Below are 21389 nucleotides of genomic sequence, written 5' to 3'. Positions count from 1 at the left end.
ATCTTAAAACTTCGGGTGTAAGTTGCGAGATCACATGGAATTTCACAGTTACAATTCTGAATTTTTGAGTATTACAGTGAAACAAAGGCTGTACATCACATGCAATTTTTTTTGGTTGTTTTTAGAGAATAAAATCCTTTGTTTTCATGTGTTTTCTTCTAAAGTGCTGTACCCCAGATGGTTAGTAGATCAATATGCATGGCCAAATAAGCTGGAATTCTGCCTATGAAATTAAGTTGTATGTCTGAAATGCATGGAACTTTGTGGCAGGGAGTATAAATGCTCAACAGCACATGCACTGCTTTGTAAAGTATTTAAGCAGCTTAAGCACGCAACTATGTTTAAAATGCCCAAGTTATTCTTTAATCTTCCTGAGTAAGAACTGCATTATTACTCACTTGGGAGTACCATGTTTTTATAATATATTACCATTTCATGAAACTACATTCTACTAGAAACCCAGACCAGAATGAGTCAGGAGACAGTGATTTCCACCCCCCATTCCCTCCACCCCCATTTTTTTTCCTTCTAGGAAAAAGTGATTCAGACTAGGTCATCCGTAAAGCTGCACTTAGAGACAAACTGTGTGCATAGCCAAACCCAGGAAAGTAACTCAACTTTGTCCTGAATGTAGAATGGAAACAAAGCGCACCCCATCCATAAGGGACAGAGACATCTCACACAAGAAACAATGCTGCAAATTTATTTTCTTTTTATAACCTCAACTTTGTGTATCCCACATAAGACATTTTCAGTAATAAGAGATCCTCTAGTTCATGTACTATACAATTGCAAGTAAAATGAGGGGCATGTGAAGTACAAAAAAATTGAAAATACTAGCTTACATTGGGTAGACTTCAAATACTGCTCAAAAGAAGTGGCTTTTGCGCTTTGGAAATCTTCTCTGCAGTCAAAGACAGGCAATGAACGGAGAAAAAAGTAACTCCAAAGCAGGTGGAATGAAGAAAGAGGCACATTAGTAGGAGAAGGAAAGGAAACACAAATCAAATTAGGAAAGAGACACTCCTCCAGTCACAAAGTCCAAAGAAAAACATTTTGCAGCTGTTTCAGAAATTCATGCTGCTGTCCATCCATCCTAGCTGGGTACATGAATCACACTCCATACTATTTAGTAGTCTACATTTATACTTGCAATATAGAGAGCACATCTCTCGTATGGTACATAATTCCTTGCCCCAAAGAGCTTACAATCTAAGTTCATTAAAAAAAATAATGCATCAAGTAGCTGGATCAAGATCAAACAAATGGAGAAGACAGCGAAATAATTTTATAAGGGATTAAAGTTGGGTTACATTACTGAGGTACTTGCTGAACATCATTGGCAGTGATGTTCTTAAGACATAAGTATTTTTTCAGTTAGAAGCTCTTCTGATCATGAAAACTGCCTTAAAATGTACTGAATGATGCATTTAAAGTAATCCGCAAAAATTCTTAAAAACAGACTTGTTGGTAAGACACAAAGATGTTCAGGCTGCCTAAGTTCTTCACTTGAGACACTAACTTGTCTTTCTACTAGAAAGATACGGATGTTACAGAAATTCGTATGTACACGTCACATTTGAATGTAAAAGGCTCTTTACATTTAAGCGTAAAATGTTAAATTCCGATTTACGCTTTCTGCTGCTATAAACATAGGCTTAATACTTAAATATTAATATGAAAATAGTACTATTTAAAACTGTATTTTTGATTTTAAAATAAACTATGGACAAGACAGTTGGTTTGAAACCAACAGTTTTTAACTACAGTAAGTGACCCACTTTTCCCACTGTTTTTAAACACTAGTCTTGCTACTTGGCAATTATAATGGAAGTGATCAGTCCATCAACTGTGAAGCTTTCTAGTTTTCTTTTGGACTGGGTTGTTTTTGTGGTTTTTCTTTTGGTTTGGGGTTTTTTTGCACTTCACTAGACATCTTATTTTCTGAAGGTCCTGCACTTTATCTAATAATTGCGCTTTATCTACTAATTGGCAAGACACAGTTGAAATGTAATTTATAGGTAACCTTTGTGCCCATTTAGTTATCATTTCTTAATCCCTTTACATGCAAATATAAAGTAACATCTTTCATGCAACTATGGCATTTGTGTCTTTCATACCAGGGAATCCTGCTTTGAATTATATACATACGCCATGTGCAACATTTCTATGACATTTGAAAAAATGTTGGAATAGTTATAGTAATAAAAATTAACCATAATTATCCAGTGTGCATATGATAAACAAAAAGAGAAATACCTCTTTTTCCCTGTAACAAACAGCATATCCAGCGGGAAAAAAATTCTGACTTCAGCTGTCCTCTTGGAGGGGAGTCAGATGTTAAGAAAATTTCATTCAAGCGCAGAAGTGAGAAAATGAGGATAAGGACTGCTAACGGGCAATCATTTAGTTTTAGTTTTTAAAGGTACTTTCAAGAAAATCAAACCAGGAATAAATACTAAAGAACTATACGTTTCTTTGACCCAACTCACTGCTAGCATTTACTTTTTAGAGATTACAACTGTATTTTAAATTTGCTTGTAGGAGGATATGAAAGGAATATAGCCACAGATTACCAAGAGAATTTGATCACTTCTAACCAACAGCTAAAAAAAGGGAAGAAAATGGTCACGGGATTATGAGCAACTGTTTCTCATACATGCCACAGAATTACAAAAAAATTCCCTGCAGACCTGTAACAAAACCCTCCCCCCTATTTGAATGAGTTTCAATTCCCAGGTAAAGATGAATCAACGAAATTAAAATATTGTGCTGTTTTATTGGTGTAAAAATCACACAATTGCTAGTTCTGATTCTGCAGAGATACATCCATGCAGTTAAACATCTATGACCCCACAGCCAGAAGAAGCCATTAAATAGAATATCTGCTGTTAGTCAGCAATTAATGCAAATTTACATATGAGATCAAAATGTGTGTATCGTACAATATACAACAAATCCTAATACAGTACATCAACCTGAATAGCAGGATACACTCAAGGAACTCTGTTAATAGTGAAGCCTGTCTATATGCCAGAGAAATAAGGCCTGGAAACAAGATGACAGAAGGTACCCCGGAATTCCTAAGAAGCAAACTGTTCATTTTCTGTTGTTTTCTTTTATTGTTTTTGTTGGGGATTTTTTTGCTGGGAATTAGAAGTTCATAGAGGTATTGACATATTACTTGACGATATGATTTGTTATAGTGAAAACTGGTGGATGTGATCCATTATTAAAAGGTAATGTGTGAAACATGCAATTACAGGTGGTGCTTAGGTAACGTGTGAATAGTATGCTGGGGATTTACACCCAACTTTTTCACAAAAGGGAGGACTGAAAAAGGTCTGGTTGATAGACTACCAATTGTACCATAAATCTTTATATGCATGCGGCTGAATCAGGATCATGAATGGATAAAATGGGAACAATCTGGCAATCTGTGGTTACGTACTCTATAATGTATGCAACAAAAGCACAAAATCAAATCCAGCTGATATGGCAAACAGCCTGCAAGAACTCTCTCAACCTGAATAAGTTGGTTTATTGCAAAGAGGCAGGCTTTCTAGAATTGCGAACAACTTTCCAATTGTGAAAGGCAGCTTGGGAAGTAACATTGGCTGATGACAGATTACTAGTTTTTCTTTGTTCTGGCACAATAAATGCCATAGAGAGAAAGAAGGGTTTATGTGCTTAAGGTCAACTGATCAGCAGTCCGCTGCTGCAAAGATGTTTCAACAGGAAAAAAGAAACCACTAAAAAATTCCAGTTGGAAATTTTGGCGACAAACTCTGCAAACTCAAGTCCAACAAAGATCACAGATGCCCACAGTAAGTGATGTGAGAGGCAGTGTCACATTCAAGGAAAAAGTTGTTTGTTTTTTTTTCTCTGTACTGAAATTAAAATACTTAAATACAAAAGTGGACAAATGACAAAACAGAACATCAACATTTAATGTAGAATAGAGTGCACTGAGCTATATGCATGGATCTTTAAATAGGCTTTGAAACCAATACCCCTTTCAAAATTAGTAAATTCACAGTTAACGGCAGTAGGCTTAGAGGTGAGAGAAGGGTCGAAGTTGTTCCAGTTGGACTTCCAGGGAGATTCTCTCTTCAAGAACATCCTACAAAAGAAAGATTTTCTACTGACTGTCCACAGAAAATGAATGTTAAAAATTTCTTTACGCCATTACAAGAACTGGTAAATATCAGTTTCAGTTTTGAGAACTAACATCTTTTTCTAGAGTCTAGAGAACTCTTCCCATAATCCGCATAGAAGACTGGCTAGCTAGTAATTACACATATATGAAAATAAATACTTTGCTTAAAGGTGAAGCCATTTAGTATTTTTTCCATCACTTTCAAATTGCTCAAAACCACAGTCATAACCAGCTGCAAATCCAACTATAATATTTTCAAACAAAGTCTAAAATGTTACAGAGGCAAGCTCTCATCTCGATGGATTGGAAACTCCATTTCTGCCCCCCACCGTTTTTCCTCTTACGTGAATTTTTATATACCTTGACTCTCACAAAAAGTGAAAATAAGGCCTGATAAGTTTTTTAAATGGCTTATCTTTCAGTCTAGACAGTTATCACATTAATTTTCCAGTTTGTATTTCTTTTTTATTAACTTGATAATTAAAATTAGATATCTTAAGGTAAGACAGCAAGAGAAAGATGTTAAGATGGTGCCTACAGATAAATCCAAAACCGTAATAGCTGACACAGATAAACAGACTACTATTGTTGTTCTTAAACTGCAAGTTTTGTATCCCAGATTATAGCATTTGTTAAAAATATTTATGATTTTATTAAGCCTTTGAGGTTTGCTTTTTCTTTCAGCATCTAGCCACCTCAGCTGCTCTTCTCAATACTAAGTATCTGATGACCACAACAGCTACTTCTAATTACTAAGTTTAGATTTCTGGGTTATTTTATTTTAGTGTAGCTGAAAACACATCAATACATTGAAAAATGTGGTTTGTAGTAGTAAAGTGTCCTTTGTAATTTCACAAAACTTGTCATAATTAGGTATCTTCTGTGATCTACAAAAACAACTAAGTATTTTGTAACAATATAATCTATGTATATGACTGGCTTGCAGAGATGCCTGTTACTTTGCATCACTAACATCTTGCCCTCTCAGCCTCTTCTTTTAAAGAGAAAGATTATGGAATTACCTTTAGTTGCTGCTGTAATTCACTGTTCAATCTGGCCAAAACAGTGTTGGTTTCCTTGTTACGTCTGATTGATGCCTGAATTGCCTTCTTGTCTTTCCCCACTGATCTGAGAATATATTAAAAGTATTGTAATAAGTAATTTTGTCACTTTACTGAATATCTCATATACAGTCCCTCTTTTCTAAATGAGGGGAATCCTCTATTCGAATTTTTTTAACTTGTTACGCTGTTGATTTTCCCTATTCTGCCTGGTTCAGTTAACCTCATTTGTTTGCATGGAAGCCACACATACTTGGTTAAAACCAAACAGCAAGCAGCATATTTAAAAAACTTGTAATCAACTTTCTGAAGTCCCAACACACCATACCACATTCACTTACCTCAAAGTGACTAAGGTAATAGTCTACTTTCAAGCTAGGAAACAAACGGCACATTTTTGACTGTTTATAGCAACCATTATTTGAAGTTAAATCGCTACATCTTAATACTTCCACCACTTATTTCCAACGTACTTGTAGAAGTTAAAGAGTTCACAGTCCAAAATTCAGGATCTCTAAAAAGTCTCCCAGTAGCAGAGGCTCCAGGATGATCTTGTTTAAAAACCAAAAACTTTTATTCTGTTAAATTAATCTAATTCAAACACACTGAAATTCCTTGCAGTTCCTGGAACAGAAAGTGTGTATGCTGTTTAAATGTAAGCTTTCCAGTAACAGATGTATTTATACACTTCTTGGGTTACCTAGGAATAGATGGCTGTGAAGCAAGAACAGCAGCTATGACACCTGTTTTCTGTGTATGTTCCTCAGCTTCAGGTCTTAGCTCATCTTCTGATTTTAATCTTCTGCGAATAGGCTTTGGTGGCGGAGCAAGTGGGGTAGTGCCTTTACCCTGAAGAGGAAAACACAGCCTGTAATTCTCACAAACTGCATTTTACTTTGATTAAAATGGGGTAACTTGTTTGTGTTATATATTCTTAAAATCAGTTACTGAGCTAACTGAATTTACAACTGCATTTTCACATGGTCCGGGAAAAAAATAATTAAGTACTAAATCTCACCCCTTGGTGAAAGGGCAGTAAGTTGCTACACAGTGACAAAGAACTGTGCGAGCAGAAACACCATGCTACAACTGACAATCGCAAATAAGCATCTCAGAGCATGCTTCCCCCAGTAATTACGTGTCTGTAACGAAAAAATGCTGTTAACCAAGTTCTGCACTAAAAGATTTGCTCCATTACAAAAATTTGAACACTTAAGAGTATCTTAATTTTCTGCTGTCTTGAGAAAAAACCCAATCACAAACATCTTCTGATGCAAAAATTCACCATACACATGCCTATTTCAAGCACATATTTAAGAAAATCGGGTTCAAGTGCAAGCGTATAAAGTTGCTGCTGCATATCAAAACAAATGTATCATTTCATATACATCAACTGTGCTCTCCTTCCAAGTGTACTTTGCATACCGCACTAGTGGGGATGTTAACAGGTGCTTTGTCTTCAACTCTTCCATCTGCTTTGGCAACTCTAAGAGAACTTGCAGAATCAGAGGGCTTTTCAACCTAAAGGGATATGCATTATAATTTAGAAAACTAGTTCTTAAATACTTCATTCAGCAACATTTAGATTAAATACAAGTATGTTGTGTTATAACAAAATAGTTGACACCTAAAATTCCAGTTCAAGTCCTCTTTAGAAACACAAACTGGAATACAACAATACCTGCTTTGGAACAAAGCCATCTAAATCTTGGTCACAAACACTGTTTTGGCCTGGGAACAGCTTAAGAGGCAGCATGTAAGTGCATAATGTACAGAAAGCTGTACTTCCAGAATCAACAGTTAGACCTATCTTTTGATACAGAAATTAAGATTTGATACAGAATCTAAAATCGCTATTAAAAAAGATGAAATAGCTACTTGAAAGTACTCTCAAGCACTGTACTCTGAATAAAGTCAAATCCTCAATGTTATGAGGCAGGGTACAAAAGTCTATGGCCTGATGATAAACTGCTACAGCTGTTTCTTCTATTACATTACCACCATTACCTGTTTGTTACTGCCAAAGGTTAATCCCTCCGATGGAACGCAATGTAACAGCTCCCCATCCACCTCAGTGCAAAATGATAAGCTTAAGAGTTTTCAGTGGCAGCTTAAGCTAATGTAGCTGATTTTGCAATGAGATTCATAGAATGCTCAAATAATTCCACATCATCCACCTTCCTGATTAAGGGAAGCAAGAACACGCTGCTGATACTTGGGAGAACTTTAAAGCACCACAAGTACTTTTGCAACTGAGGATGCAGAAGCGCCCCAGAGAATTTACAATCTGAGGAAAACACGAAGTAATTCATGTAATAGCAGTAAGCTATTAAGACATTAATAGGAATAAACCATGAGGCTCCTTTTAAAGTCCTATGTCTGCAGTAGGAAACAAGGTTTTGTAAACATCTCTAATGATCCATTACAGAAGAATGCCAGAGCTCATTTTAGCTGTTTGTCCAATGGCTTTGAACAAAACCAAACAAAGGATTTTTAGCAGATGTTTACAATACCTGACTGTCATCCCAATTATTAAGATAGACTACTTTAAAACTTGCCAGTAGGTCATTTGGAAGGCTGACAAGAGTGAGAAGAAAAGTTTTGCCTGTGCTAAGTCTTAAATGCAATAATGCAATTATATTTGTGCATATATGCTAATAAGTACAAAATCTTTTGAACTACAATCAAGAACTGAGAAGAATTTCTTCTGCCTAGGTGTTTTTTTGCAATTACTAAATAAGCGTAGCAGTGTGTCATGTAATTGCTTTCTAGCAATGGATTGGGACACCATAAAAACCCCACTAAGTTCTAACAGCAGACGTAGGTATTAATACCACCAACATTATGAGGCTTTGTTTAAGCGACTGACAAGTTCTTCACTTCTGCTCACCTGCAAGACTTCCGAGTGTGTTTCGATTTCATCTTCTTCCTCTTTGTTTACACCTGAAACAGCAAATGCCTCAAACTGGCTGAAGTCAGCAAAATTTGGCTGTTCTGGTATTTGTTGAGGTGAGGTACTGCTATGAGCTATTAGGCCTTCAGCATCTACTGGGCGATGCACATGAGGACCTGCACCCTGCAATAAAATAACAAAAATATTTAGTGATACTGTTCTTAACAGTTATCTGATGTAAAGAATCTCTCCAAACAATAGTTTGTGACAAAACATTTTTTGTGGTTTAACTCCAGCTGGCAGCCAAACACCATGCAACCGCTCACTCACTCCCTCCACAGTGGAATGGGGGAGATAACTGGAAGAGTAAAAGTCAGAAAAGCTCACGGGTTGAGATACAGACAGTTTAACAGCAAAAATCACACACGCAAAGCAAAGCAAGGAATTCATTCACCAGTTCCCATGGGCAGGCAGGTGTTCAGCCATCCCCAGGACAGTAGGGCTCCATCACGTGTAATGATTACTCGTGAAGACAGATGCCGTAATGTCCCCCCTTTCCTTCTTCCCCTGGTTTATACACTCAGCACGATGTCCCATGGTGTGGAATATCCCTTTGGCTAGTTGGGGTCAGCTGTCCTGGCTGTGTCCCCTCCCAGCTTCCCGTGCCCCTCCAGCCCTCTCGCTGGCAGGGCCCAAGGAATGGAAAAGTCCTTGACTTGGTATAAACATCACCCAGTAACACCAAAACCATCAGTGTGCTATCAGCATTGTTCTCACACCAAATCCAAATCACAGCGCTGCACCAGCTAAGGAGAAGGAAATTAACTCTATCCCAGCTGAGACCAGGAAAATGTTAAAGACTATTTGCCTTTTTAGTGAACAAAGATTTATGTCTTGTCAGTAGGACAAAGCGCATGTCATCCAAGACACAAACCGCCAGACCATTCTCTGTTCATAAAAAGAGAGAAATATTTAAGAAAAAAGGAAGTTCAGATGGGCTATTACCCAGAGAATGAGACTAAAGATGGATGCACCACAGGACCAGCTAGACTCGTTGGACAGTAGATGTTTCTGCTATAACACAGTCCAGCTTGGCTCTGTCAGGCTCGATAGAGATTTTTAGTTTAGTTCCACAGGAACACATGCCTATGCGATCACAGTGTATGGAATATGTTTATATTGTACCCTCCTCCCTTGCAGATGGTTTCTGAATCCATTGACTGACTTAAATGGCTGGTAACTCAGATTCTAACAAATAGGTGCTGCTGAAAAACAACGGAAAAGCAATTTTATCTGTCCCATGTCAGATCTCCACAGCAGTTGAAGAATTCAGCTGGCTGAGACAAAGAAAAAACAACTTTTGCAGTATTCTTTATCCACCAAATCAGCTAACCAAACTGACTCAGACCAGGACTGCAAAGATCATGAATTCTATGACAAAGGAAGAAGTGGGATCACTCCTTTTGGGCACAGTCCTTTTGGGACTATGAAAGACTGCTCTCAGTCTGTTATGGCTTATTAGCTATACAGGGACAGGTAAAGAAATGTGGAAGTGTAACTTTCTTTCCTACAACTCAGAGCTCCAGAGCCACTCATTCCTTCCTCCTTGATCTCTACTTTAATCCCTTCCCGTGGTTCCACCAGAAGCAACTCCTTATTCAGGAAAGGCTAACATTTGGCTATAGCCCAAGTTTTGCCATCATTCACATCCTGGCAGTTTCAAAAAACAGTAAGCAATGCTACTCATGTTAGAGATACATTAAAATTCAGAGTTAGATAGAAATGATGCACTGAGTGAGAGCATGATTTTTCAAAAGTGACATCACCTGTGAAGGCTGTGGTCTTGGAGGCACTGCAGGGGGATAGGCAACAACTCCAGCCTGTTGCTGTCCTGTAAAAGAAACATCATGTTTGGCCAAGACTGTTACTCTTCACATTAAAGTGCTATTTAATCTTTTGACTTATCAACATGAAGAAATCCTGCGTTTTGCTTATGTATTAACCTGTCATACTGAGGAACATAATTGTAATATCTTCTTTCAAATTTGTGAACAGACAAAACAAGGAATCAGAACATCGACCTTGTCCTTTTTTTCCAGCTCAAAGAACTCACATGGTCATACTTTTCTGATTTTAGTCCTTTTTTCCCTTTTACTCTCATTATACATTCTTAACATTTTCTCATACTTTGTGATCCTGAAAAGTACCGACAAGTCAGAAGTACAAGAAAAACCCTTAAGCAGAGAATCAGAAGTGACCTTTAATCATTTCCTCTGAAGTGAAATACTTAACACCCATCTCTGATACATGTGATAACAAAAGAACTCTTCTTGAAAATGTAGTGGCAGATGCAATTTGTTGCATGTGGATGCACTACCAAAACATTATCTCCTGACTTTGTTTCCCATGTTCATCCAAAGGACTACAATGTCAGCACTCAGAATTTACTTCTAAGTTATCTGTCTAAGCAAATAAAACCAGAAGAGTGACAACATTTTCAGCTTTTTCATTCAGAAGCAGTTATTTAAAAACACACTAAATCTTTCTTCAGAGGAAAAAGAATCATCTGCTTCAGGAATGTACATGGTGAAAAATAATATATTCTAGAACAGAGTATACCTACCTGGAGTAACTGAGAATGATCTGTTCATATCTAAAGATGACGATCGAGAATGAGAAGGATGAGGCCTTGGAGGGGGTGGTGGTGGCGCAGTGTTATCTGGAGATGTTCCTGACTGTGATCTGCAAAACATACAGGCTTCGGTAGTGATTTTAGGCAGCTACAACAAAACTAAAATTCAGAAGTTCTTCTAAATATGCAATTAAAAAACAAACTTTGACAGATGGAAGAGAGCCTGATTGCCGCCGATTTTGGAGATTGTAAGAATCAGGTTTGAACCTTCACAATTGGTTTTATATTTCTATTTATTTAAATCTCCATTATCCCAATTATTCCTGTGTTACACAAGTAATTTATTTTTGGGAAACCAAGAGCTTGAGAAACTTCCCAAACAATGATAGTTCAGGAACAGAGAATCCTAAATGTGGTAATTCTATCCAGACGATAGTCTCTACAATTTGCAAAATGTTTAAGATTTAGTCAACATCTTGAATAGATTTTAAATGGTTTAAGTTCAATGTCACTGAGGAAACCTAAGTTTCTCTTGGACCTCCTCTCCGTGTACATCAAGCTTAAGGAATATCTCAGTGTATGAGATAGCTATCCAATTCTCTGCCTGAAATTTTCCAAATCTATATACTTGGTAGCAGCTTGAGGAGTTAACTCATTCTTAGGCAGGACCACCATCTAGTGGATACCAACTGTAAGTTCATCGAACACACATGCAGAAAGGATAAAAAAGTATCGCACTGAGCGCCATTTAAATGGGATTTGTTGTATATAAAATTTTTGTACAGCTTCCATTTAAAAACAGTGTGCAGAACCTTCCTAACTAGTCCAATTTGGGCAAGACAGATTTACTGCATCACTGACGTGAATACAGCTACTCTTCTATTCAACTGAAATACATGACAAAATCTTTTCTATGACTGACTTCTGTAACATTCTTCTATAATTACCCTAAGATATAAAACCAAAAGTGGTAAGAGGTACCTAAATTTCACACAAAACCTGAAATTCCTGAATGTATAAGTCCAAACAGAAAGTTATCACAATAGTAAAATCTGCTTTCTTAATATACTCTCCAGGACAATGCTTCTGATGAAATACAAATCCAATTACATTGACTCCTAGGGTCATCCCTCTTGCTAGTCTAGTATAAAAGGCACAAGTAGGATTAAAAAAGGGAGAAAGTGGTTTAAGGACACTCCTTAAATATCATTATCTGACATAGCCTTATCAGTTTTTGCTTTTTGAAAATACAAAAAGTACTCTGGACTAATGGTAGCATTAAGGACAATGTTATCTCTATAAAGTTGCAACTGGTAGAAGAGGTATCAGTGGAAGGAAGTAAAAGAGGAAGTGGAAGAAAAATTTTCTGGGTGGACACTGCCAGACCTGGACAGCTGGACAGAAGCTACCTGTGCCATGAAGTGGCAACTCATCAGAAAGCTTTATTCATCTGCACAAGTTCAGCAAGAGAACCCAACCCAAAATTTAGAGATGAAAAAGAACATTTTGAAAACATCATGTTGGACAGTGCAAAAAAAAAAAAAAAAAAAAAAAAAAAAAAAAGAGACAGACAATCAAATTTGCCACTAAGTAATAATGGAGGAAAGAAGTTTTCAAGCTGCTGTACTGACGGGCAATTACAAATCTTTCTTTGCTACTGAAGTCAGCCTAATTATTGTTTTCTTTTAAAATTACCTCTCAAACTGATAGTAAGATGGTTAATGGCTAGCTGGTTTTTAATCCTATTCAGGTAGATTCAATGGGAACAACTAGCACCAGCTAGTATAGCACATTCTCTTACGTAAAACCACGCAGTTGTTCGTTACGTGCTTGCATAGCTCCCTCCAACCCCTTAATTTGTTGGGCCTATGACTGATTTATGTTTTATAAAATGACCATTGTTAAAACAGATTGAGTTACTGTCATGGTATTTCTAATTTATGTTTTATTCTTCTTTTATATTATGAAGTCACAAGGTTCTTCTCCATTAATGCCTAATGGATATTTTCAAAAACACAAAAAATTGCTTTCAAGTAATATCATGATCGCTTGTGCTTACATTCTCTTGTGTTTAAGGAAAAAGTCTTTATTAGGATTTCTGACAATGTGGAGTTTCATTTCATTGGCCAATCCAAAAAACCCTTTTTAGACTACATAAATTTTTGAATTTTCACTTTATGTGTTAACAGGAATGGCATACACTGTTAATGCATTAGAAAACAGACTGTCTCCAGATTCCCGAGTGTTAAGAGTTCAGAATCTATTTAGCCATCATTTTACAAGCTAGTTGTCAAACAACCAGAAGCTCAGAACAGGCTTCTTTAAACACCTTTCAACACATTTTTTTTCAGTTGCTATTCTACTGACCGTTGCCGTGTTACAGTGCTTCCAATTTGCTCGGGATCTGAAGTATAGGAGTCCGAACTGCTGTAACCATCTGCTGGTAAAAGAAAGTACAAAGTTTCATATTTGTTTTGCACCATTAATATACCCCAACAGATATAGGTAGCACAATTTCAAATATCAAATTTTTATTTTTAAAAAAATAGTTATGTCCTTGTATTGTTTCCCTGTAAGGTATCATCTGGGCAGGATTCAAAGTATCTTAGTTTGAATAACTGAGGGATCCAATAAAATCCAGCTCCCCTCACCCAATACTACGAGTTGTTCGTTTCTACTAGGATGTACCAAAGAATAAACTATGACAATAATGTTGTATTTAAAATACAAAATATAAGTATCATAAGCAGTAATTTTTAAACACTTAACATTCTATCACTTCCACAATCTAGCCAACAAGGGTAAGGGACATCCAAGAAAAAAAGAAAGCAAGGAGTAAGACTGCTTGGTTTTAGAAGTGCTGAAGGATTTTCACCAACCTTAGAGATCAGGAAAAGGAAAAACTATGTACAGTACACAGATGAACTCAGCAGCTTTGCTAATACTGCAACTTCTGTACCTTCGAGGCTGGTAGTCAGCTCTGTTTTAGACTAAATCTTTTTATAAGCTTTCAGCTTTTGGTTAAGGCAATCTATAAAAATGAAAGATGGTATTATGGCATCACATAGACCGTTTCTTTAAGGACACTCTTATCCTTAAAAATGGTGCAGAGCTTGAGGTTTTTCCCCCAGAAATGAGGAGTCTCACTAAAATCACAAGATTTATGTGGAATGAATGTATCTCAGAATAATTTATCACAAAGGATGACTCCAGAGCACCTAGTAAAGCACAATTCAAGGTGGATAATCACTGCAGCAATGAGACTCACCTGATTAGTTATCAGTAAAGAGGAAAATTCTACTCAAGAACATCAAGATTTTTCTGAATTACCCCATCTCAAAGGATTACTTTAACCTCCGAGGACACTAAAGCTTTCGAAAGGGTTAAGACACACCAACCAGGATGCAGAGAGAATCCTGCAGAGATGGCTTTCCTGTTCAGCAAGGTCTGTTCTTAGCCTTTTTTTCCCCCCCTTAAAGCTGCAGGTACATTAATCTAGTGAAATTAGCTTGAGACCTTTATCATCCACAGTCAGCTGAGGAATACCTTATTTCAAGTTCATTTCAGATCAGAAGTTATTTTGCAGGTTTACAGGTATGTCTCTACTCAGTGAGTACTACAGAGAGTTTAAAAAAATAAATATTTCTATACATACATTCTTTCAAAAAAGTCTACCATGAGACGACATTTAAGTTTTCCAGGATCAAGTGAGAAAATTAAGTTTTAAGCAGAAGTGGGTTATGTGGTAAATGAAATTATCTCCCTCCAATCCAAGCACCTCTAGTACTGCGTACATTTCTTAAGCCACTCAACCTAATCAAACAAGATTTGATTTAGAAGCAATCACACTTCTAAGGAGGAAAAAGTAAGCCCTTCTGAACCAAAAAGTTTTACATCATTTCACTACAAAACTAATGGGTTTATACTGATGATAGAAGAAATATTTCTAAACCAATTTCAAAGATATGGACAGTAAACAATTGTAATGGGTATGTAAGGCAAAGGATGGTTACTTAGCAAATGTAATCTTCATGCCTCACCAACATGGGCTAACTCAAATTCATGAGTTTAAATCTAAGAGAATCCTTTCCCAGTATTTCCAGTAAAATAAGTATGATAAGTAAAGTTCCTAACATGAGGGATAGAGACTTTTGCAGTATTATTTTTGTTCTCAAGGGAGGTTTCTACTTTTCAGTCTTAAGTAAGTTATTCTCCAGCTTTGTTTGTATTTCCTTATGAAGGAAAGCAATTGAAATCATTCCTTCCCTTCTGACTGCAGTACTCAATCTTGTTTATATCATTTAGCAGGAGTTTAAAGTAACATATTCACAAAATTGTCCTTAATGACATATTGAAGTTGCATGTTGCTTTGAAGTTAAAACAACCTGGGAAAACAGCAGTTACTTTTGCTGCTTTTATTTTTACTTGCATAATAACAGTTCCAACACTGGGGGTGTCCAACAATCAGAGGAATTACTGACGAACTTCTCCAGTTACCACTTTCTGAGGTTACAGATCCCCTCTCCTTTGTTCCAAATCACACAGCTTGCACAGAAAGACAATTGTGCAATGCGTATGCCTACTCCCTTCCTTCTTATCTCATGCAATGAAAAAGTTTGTCCCTGCTTCCTGGCTTCGGTCTGAGCTGCTATTTACAAATTCATAACTTCCAAGACGAATTACTGTTGATGTAAAGCATGGGAAAAAGAGACAAATGCTTTTTTCTCAACATCAAGGTGATGCTTATCAATCTCCATTGGTTCTCAGTTCGAATACTGTTTTAATACATCTATCCATGAACAGTAGATTATAAGATGTAAAACAATTAACCTGCATCTAAATTTTGATCAATAAAACACCCAATCTGTACTCTTCTGTAGATGAAGCAAAAAAGATGTGAACCTATGAACAAAATATTCTAGAAGTGTTCTTAAGAATACCTATTTATGAAACAAACAACACTTCCAAAACTGCAAGACATAAACCAAAACAAAACCCACTTAGAAAAGGGTTTGCTTGATACACTATTATAACACTAAAGAACATTAAGAAATGTAATCACCAAGACAGCAAGTCTGCACAAAAATAATCCTGTTATATTTACAGTGTTTTTTTAAGCACCAGAAATTATTTTTCTAGAGCTAGCTTGCATTAAATGAGTCCTTCAGGATTCACCTGAAAGGTGTCAACCATTCAAATTACTTACAATATTGACAAGAACCATTTCTTGACAACAAGGATAGGCGTCCCATAACTACAGCTTGAGGTACTACAGGATTGCTTTACGTTACACTGCAATGAGTTTTTTATTATTTCACTATGTTGTTCTTCTGAGGGAGATAAAATATTTGGTATAATCATAGTTAACAGGCCCTTTATCAAAGTTTAAGCTAAACTCAGATAAGGAAAATGGAGTGCAGAAGGGCTCTCAGAACTTAGAACCTGCATATAGTAGTAGCTTCCCTGCTAAAAGACCATGTTTTGCTCATTTTCTCTTTTGCATCAGAACACCAGCTAGTAAAAACAAAACTCTGCTTGAAAAGAAAACAAAAAATCTCAAGAACCCTGGATCCAGAGATTCAGTCAAACCACATTAATATTGAGAGATCCCAGATTATGAGAAGTGGACTAATCAAATCAAAGTAATGCAAAATTTTTTGGACACAGGAGATACTGAAAATCAAAGCTGTTATTAGAAGCAAGAAGCAAACGAACTGTTGAAAAGCTGTACCTAATAAAGAAATCTAGAAGTCTACTGCATCTTCTTAGTAGCTAAACCAGATTAAAATTGCCTGAAAATTGTTAACAGGTTTTCACTCTTCAGAAAACGTTTTACACTATTCTGAGGAAGTCTAATCAAAAGCTACTTAGTCAATTCCACTTTCCATACATTTAAATTCCTCATCCTGAGATTAAAAGAGAAAACAGGAAGATGGAATAGGGCTGGCAAAAATGAACTTTTTTGAACACATATGGCAGGAAAATATCTCCAGTGACTTCAGCAGAACTTCCTTAATTGCTGCTTCTAATATATACTTTGTATCAGAAGCATGCCTATTCTTAGGATAAGTTTATCTCACTTTAGAGCTTCTGCTGTCTAGCAAGTTTTCATTCACTGAAGAATATACCATATCTGCATTCTGTGTAATATAAAAAATGAGATCAGAAAATATTTTGATACTTACTAACTGTATTTCCAGCTGTAAATTTTACAGATGAACTCATTTTGTTTTCTTCTGGGAGATCAGGTGGTTTCACAAGTAGTGGGCTAGTAGGGTTAGCGTGATCTAGACAGAAAAACAAGTCTAAATGAACAAGCGCATTCAAACTAGCCTTCACTTCTGACGCCAAAGGTTTAAATTAGTTTTCTGCCTTTATCTGGAGGGCTGCACTGAAACTAAAATAGCTCTACTTTAACACTTTTGGTGTATGAATTATTTTAAGTTTTACATTATAATAGTGTAATTTCTATTTCTCAGTGTTAAGAGTTGGGAATTTACCTATTTATAAGACTAAGGAAATTTTAAAAGAAATACGTTGTGGATACTTTTTTATTCTCATATGCTGAAGACTTTGAATGAGTTAGGTAACTTTAGGAAATACCAGCATATTGGGACACATCTATAAATTGAGACTCCACTGTTTCTCAAGGAAAATTATCAAACCACCTTGCTTATTACTGACCAGCGTATTACTTACAAAAAAAGAAAGGCCTGCCAATACTCCCAAATGCTGTCAGGTTTCAAAATAATAAACTCAGTATTTCTCACCACAGCAGAACTAGCTTTATCAATGCAGGCTTGTTCTCCATCTTCACAGTCTCCTTCACTATTTATTAAGGAAACCTAGACACTCTCCTGGAGGCCCAAATCAAACCTCTATCATGATGCTCCTGAAACACTCAAAGCAATGATCTCTAATAGATGGTGAAATCCTCACCAGCAAATGGCCAATTCTAACTCTGCACCTATCTGAGCAGTACTCTTAATTCTTGACAGAGAACCTCATTAATTATGCTGGTTACAACTGCAGATAAAATTCATCTACAGAGAAGAAAAAAAGTCAGCATGTTTAAGGAAGCAAAGCCAGCCTCAGTTGTACAAAACTTTCCTCATTAGTAAGAAAATATCCTACCGCTTCCAGTTCTTTTAAGCTCCATTTCCTGCATATGGATTTTGCTTGGAGTCATTCTTATGGGAACTGGGTGCACAATTGCAGTGTCCTGCGGAGATCAGAATTAAGTGATGTTAATCTAGTTTTCAGTTTTTCTAATTCAAGTCTGACATCATGTGAAATGTAACTTGTAAATAAAATTTCATAGATTTAGGTTTTTACACAGTTCCAAGGAATTTCGTATACCCATAAACCAAAACTCTATAAGCTGATGTTTCTCTAACAATATGTAAGGTGTAACCTAGCATACTACTTTAAAAGGACATTAGAAATGTTTCTCTAGATAACTGCGTTGCTAATAGGACCTGAATTTTACCAGCTTTCCGCCATTCTTGGCATACAAGATGTGTAACATCAAGTGCATCTCCAAAAAAACAAACCTCCAAAACCCCTGAAAATCAACAGCAACACCCCCCATTTCCCCCAGTTTCAAACCCCCTCTCTTCAGCTTCACTAACAATTCCCTAAAAAGTTATAGCCTCTTTAAATAGTATGAGTAATTATCTATAAAATAGGTACTTCATAGTAGTTTAAGATAAATAGTTTCAGAGTCTTTAAAAATAGTAAGAACTTCTGAACTTTAGGATAATAAACCCTATAGAATGTACCTCTAGATAGGTGTTGACCTTACACTTAGTGATTTTCTTTGTAGTTCAGACAAGGGACTCCATTTTAATGTACTTTATAGATAGCCCTTTCCATTTGGTTTGGAGACTGAGTGTAGATAACTAAAAAAAAATAAATCTCAAAACTTTACGTTTGTTCACAAGTAACAAAAATATGGACATAGCTGTCTGAGTGTTTGTTATTTTTACTGTCATTTATATTCAGAATATATGAATGGGTGGGACAAGGACAACACAAAAAAACCACCCCAGATTATATTCTGTCCCTAGAAATAACAATAAGTTTCAAAACTACCCTTTTATCAGAGATTTAATCTGTTCTGACTACTCAAGTAGATAAATTTCACCAAGCATAATACACTTACACTAATATTTTCTAAAACTGTTTAAACTGACTTGCACTACTTGCTGAAAATATAAATTTTTAAAACAGCTTTATAGTCACAGCTCAAACACACTTGTTGCACCAGCCTTTTAGACACAGTTACCACTTTTAAATATATTGCTTCCCTGCCTGCCTCATAATGGGATTATCATGCAAAGATCGCTCCCTTGCTGTAGCTACTTCAGTCCTCTGCTGTAATTTAATGTGCAGCTACTACAAGAATGTCTCAAGTAGTTAAATGGATTTTTATATAATGTATTAATTCAGATCATGAATCTGACTTTACAAGCTGCTTTTCCAACAAGAAGAGACCCCCCCCCATCTATGAATTTACTCATTAGTTAGTTATCAACAACTGCTCAGGAAAGCCGATTCATCTAGGAAAGCAGTTGTTCAAGAAATCAGTCCTATGCATCACTGTTGAGACTGCTAAAATAAGAAGTTTGCGCACTGCTACTGAAAATTTGCTGTCATTTGTTCTTATTTGCATATGAAAATGAAGTCTCTGAAGCATCTGTTCCCAAAAACCTGTTCCCTTAGCAAGCATTAACGATGCTTACCATTCTTTAAAATTATTCTTAACTACAAGCATTGTAAGAGAACATCTCAAGAGTGTGATCTTCCAGGATAATTTTTGTGTTTCTATTTAATTTCTGTTTATACACACATGGCTATATGTGAGTTTTCTGTACATTAACCACTGTTCTATACATATACCACTGTTCTACATTTTAGGTTATTAACATATGAGGAAAATTTCAAACTTCAGATTTCTGTCATTTACTAATTATGTATAAAAAAATTACTCTCTTAATGTGGAAACAAGATAGCGATAGCTCTTTACTGTGTGTAATTGCTTGACAGTAAGAAGCATCTATAAACAAATTTCCATCATGTTTACTTCATTAAAACAATACAGTACATTTAACCAAAGAAGGCTCTCAGATGAAAAAGGGCTAGTTTTCACTTTAACTATGAAATTTTAATTTGTTTGGAATGTTTACTAAAGGCAATTGTGAGCACAGGGAACAGTGCAGTTTGAATTCTAGGTTCCAGCATCTACAAATGCTATTTCCATATCAGTGTTAACCCTGAGAGTGGAACACTGATGTATTTGAAGTATTTGTATATTTATGTATTGTATCTTTTCAGAAGTGACCTATTTAATATCAAAAGCGGTTAAATGCATATTATGTACACCTATTATATTTTGTTATATAATCAAATGAACACTAAACACTGTAATTAAATTAAAATGGACTCTTAACAGTGGTAATTAAATCTGTAAGAGAAGCAGGATGAAAGCAGCAGCTAAATACTGAAGTAATTTTAATGCATTTCAGAACTGCTTCAATGTCACATGCTGTGAAAGTTTAAAACCAGCAGAACTTGAAACACTGTAGTGAATTTCTGGCTCCCAAACTTGGCAAGACACTTTAACTACATAATTCTTCAGAGCACTCCTCACCGAGTAACGCATTAGAACAACACTAGTTTAGCTGGAGAAATACTAAAAGCCTATTAATAAAATAACTTGGTGAAAACATTAGGAATATGAAATACCCCACCCGCTGAAGTCCAGTAGTTTTTTTCAGTTAAGTTGGCATTGTCAACTCCTAAAGAGTTTGTGCAAATCAAGCTCTGCAACTCGATAGAAATGAAACACTGAAGACAAAGTCTAGAATGAGACTGGTTTATCACTGGGAGTAGCCCTTGCATTGACTTACAAACATTTTCAAAAAAACATTATGCTTAAATAATTTGTGTAATACAGATTTTGCTAGCCGTGCTGTATTACATCAAAATCAAGGGGGAAAAAGCATTCTTTACACTCAGATATTAAACATGAGCTGACTAGAAAATTTATATACCTAGTATAAGCCAAAAATTGAGAAGCCTGCTACCGTTCCCCAAAAAGCAATCCATGGAATCATGCATAACAGCTAAATACAATGAATGGAAATTCAGTGTTAATAAAATTAATTCCAAACAAGCAAGCTAAGTGATTGACTTACAGGATCAGCTGGTGCAATGTTAGAATCAAATTGGGTCAGAGTTTGTGAGCTTGAAGAGCGTTCGCTAAATGTCTCCCACTGCTGAACAGACAGAGGAGAGAAGTCAGCATGATCAGAAAGATGGGAGTAAAAGATCACTGAGGAGATTTAGCATAGTAGTTTGGAGATTGCACTGGTAAGCACTATACGTGCTCTGGACAGTACTTGACTTGGAATGCACAATAATACACAAAGTATTTCTATTTCAGTCTCAAATTGTTGTGCAACCAAGTTTGTTGTCTGTCAATATTAGTCTTTACATCCACATTTCTCAATGAGGATACAGATGCACAGTCAACATGGAAGTACCTTCAGAGTTCATATTTGGCAATGAAAATCATACAAGTAAAAAAACCCCAGCCATTCAAATACCGTAAAGCTAAAATCAATGACACAACGTGTGTAT

The 21389-nt window shown here is 36.1% G+C and overlaps 1 protein-coding gene across 15 annotated transcripts in view; it reads right to left on the bottom strand.

The window, feature by feature from the left end:
• Positions 1-680: 680 nt before the first annotated feature.
• Positions 681-21389, bottom strand: part of REPS1 (RALBP1 associated Eps domain containing 1) — an 82749-nt gene continuing 62040 nt past the window's right edge. For 4 of the 15 annotated variants that reach the window (XM_080390131.1, XM_080390141.1, XM_080390140.1 and 1 more), the window contains 11 exons: positions 20945-21025; positions 17880-17967; positions 16931-17032; positions 13113-13185; positions 10737-10855; positions 9940-10004; positions 8111-8296; positions 6646-6741; positions 5921-6069; positions 5182-5287; positions 681-4123 (listed from right to left, as the gene is read on the bottom strand). In XM_080390131.1, coding sequence (XP_080246257.1) covers positions 4055-4123; positions 5182-5287; positions 5921-6069; positions 6646-6741; positions 8111-8296; positions 9940-10004; positions 10737-10855; positions 13113-13185; positions 16931-17032; positions 17880-17967; positions 20945-21025 — 1134 coding nt within the window. In that variant the 3' untranslated portion in view covers positions 681-4054. The remainder of the gene's footprint in view (positions 4124-5181; positions 5288-5920; positions 6070-6645; positions 6742-8110; positions 8297-9939; positions 10005-10736; positions 10856-13112; positions 13186-16930; positions 17033-17879; positions 17968-20944; positions 21026-21389) is intronic. The other 11 variants (XM_080390144.1, XM_080390133.1, XM_080390132.1 and 8 more) reach the window with 7 other exon arrangements.

The sequence above is a fragment of the Falco punctatus genome (genome assembly GCF_963210335.1).
Source record: "Falco punctatus genome assembly, chromosome: 5".
In the NCBI taxonomy this organism is placed as follows: Eukaryota; Metazoa; Chordata; class Aves; order Falconiformes; family Falconidae; genus Falco; species Falco punctatus.
The sequence above is the reverse complement of the archived record's forward strand: the minus strand, read 5'-3'. Positions and strand labels throughout refer to the sequence as shown.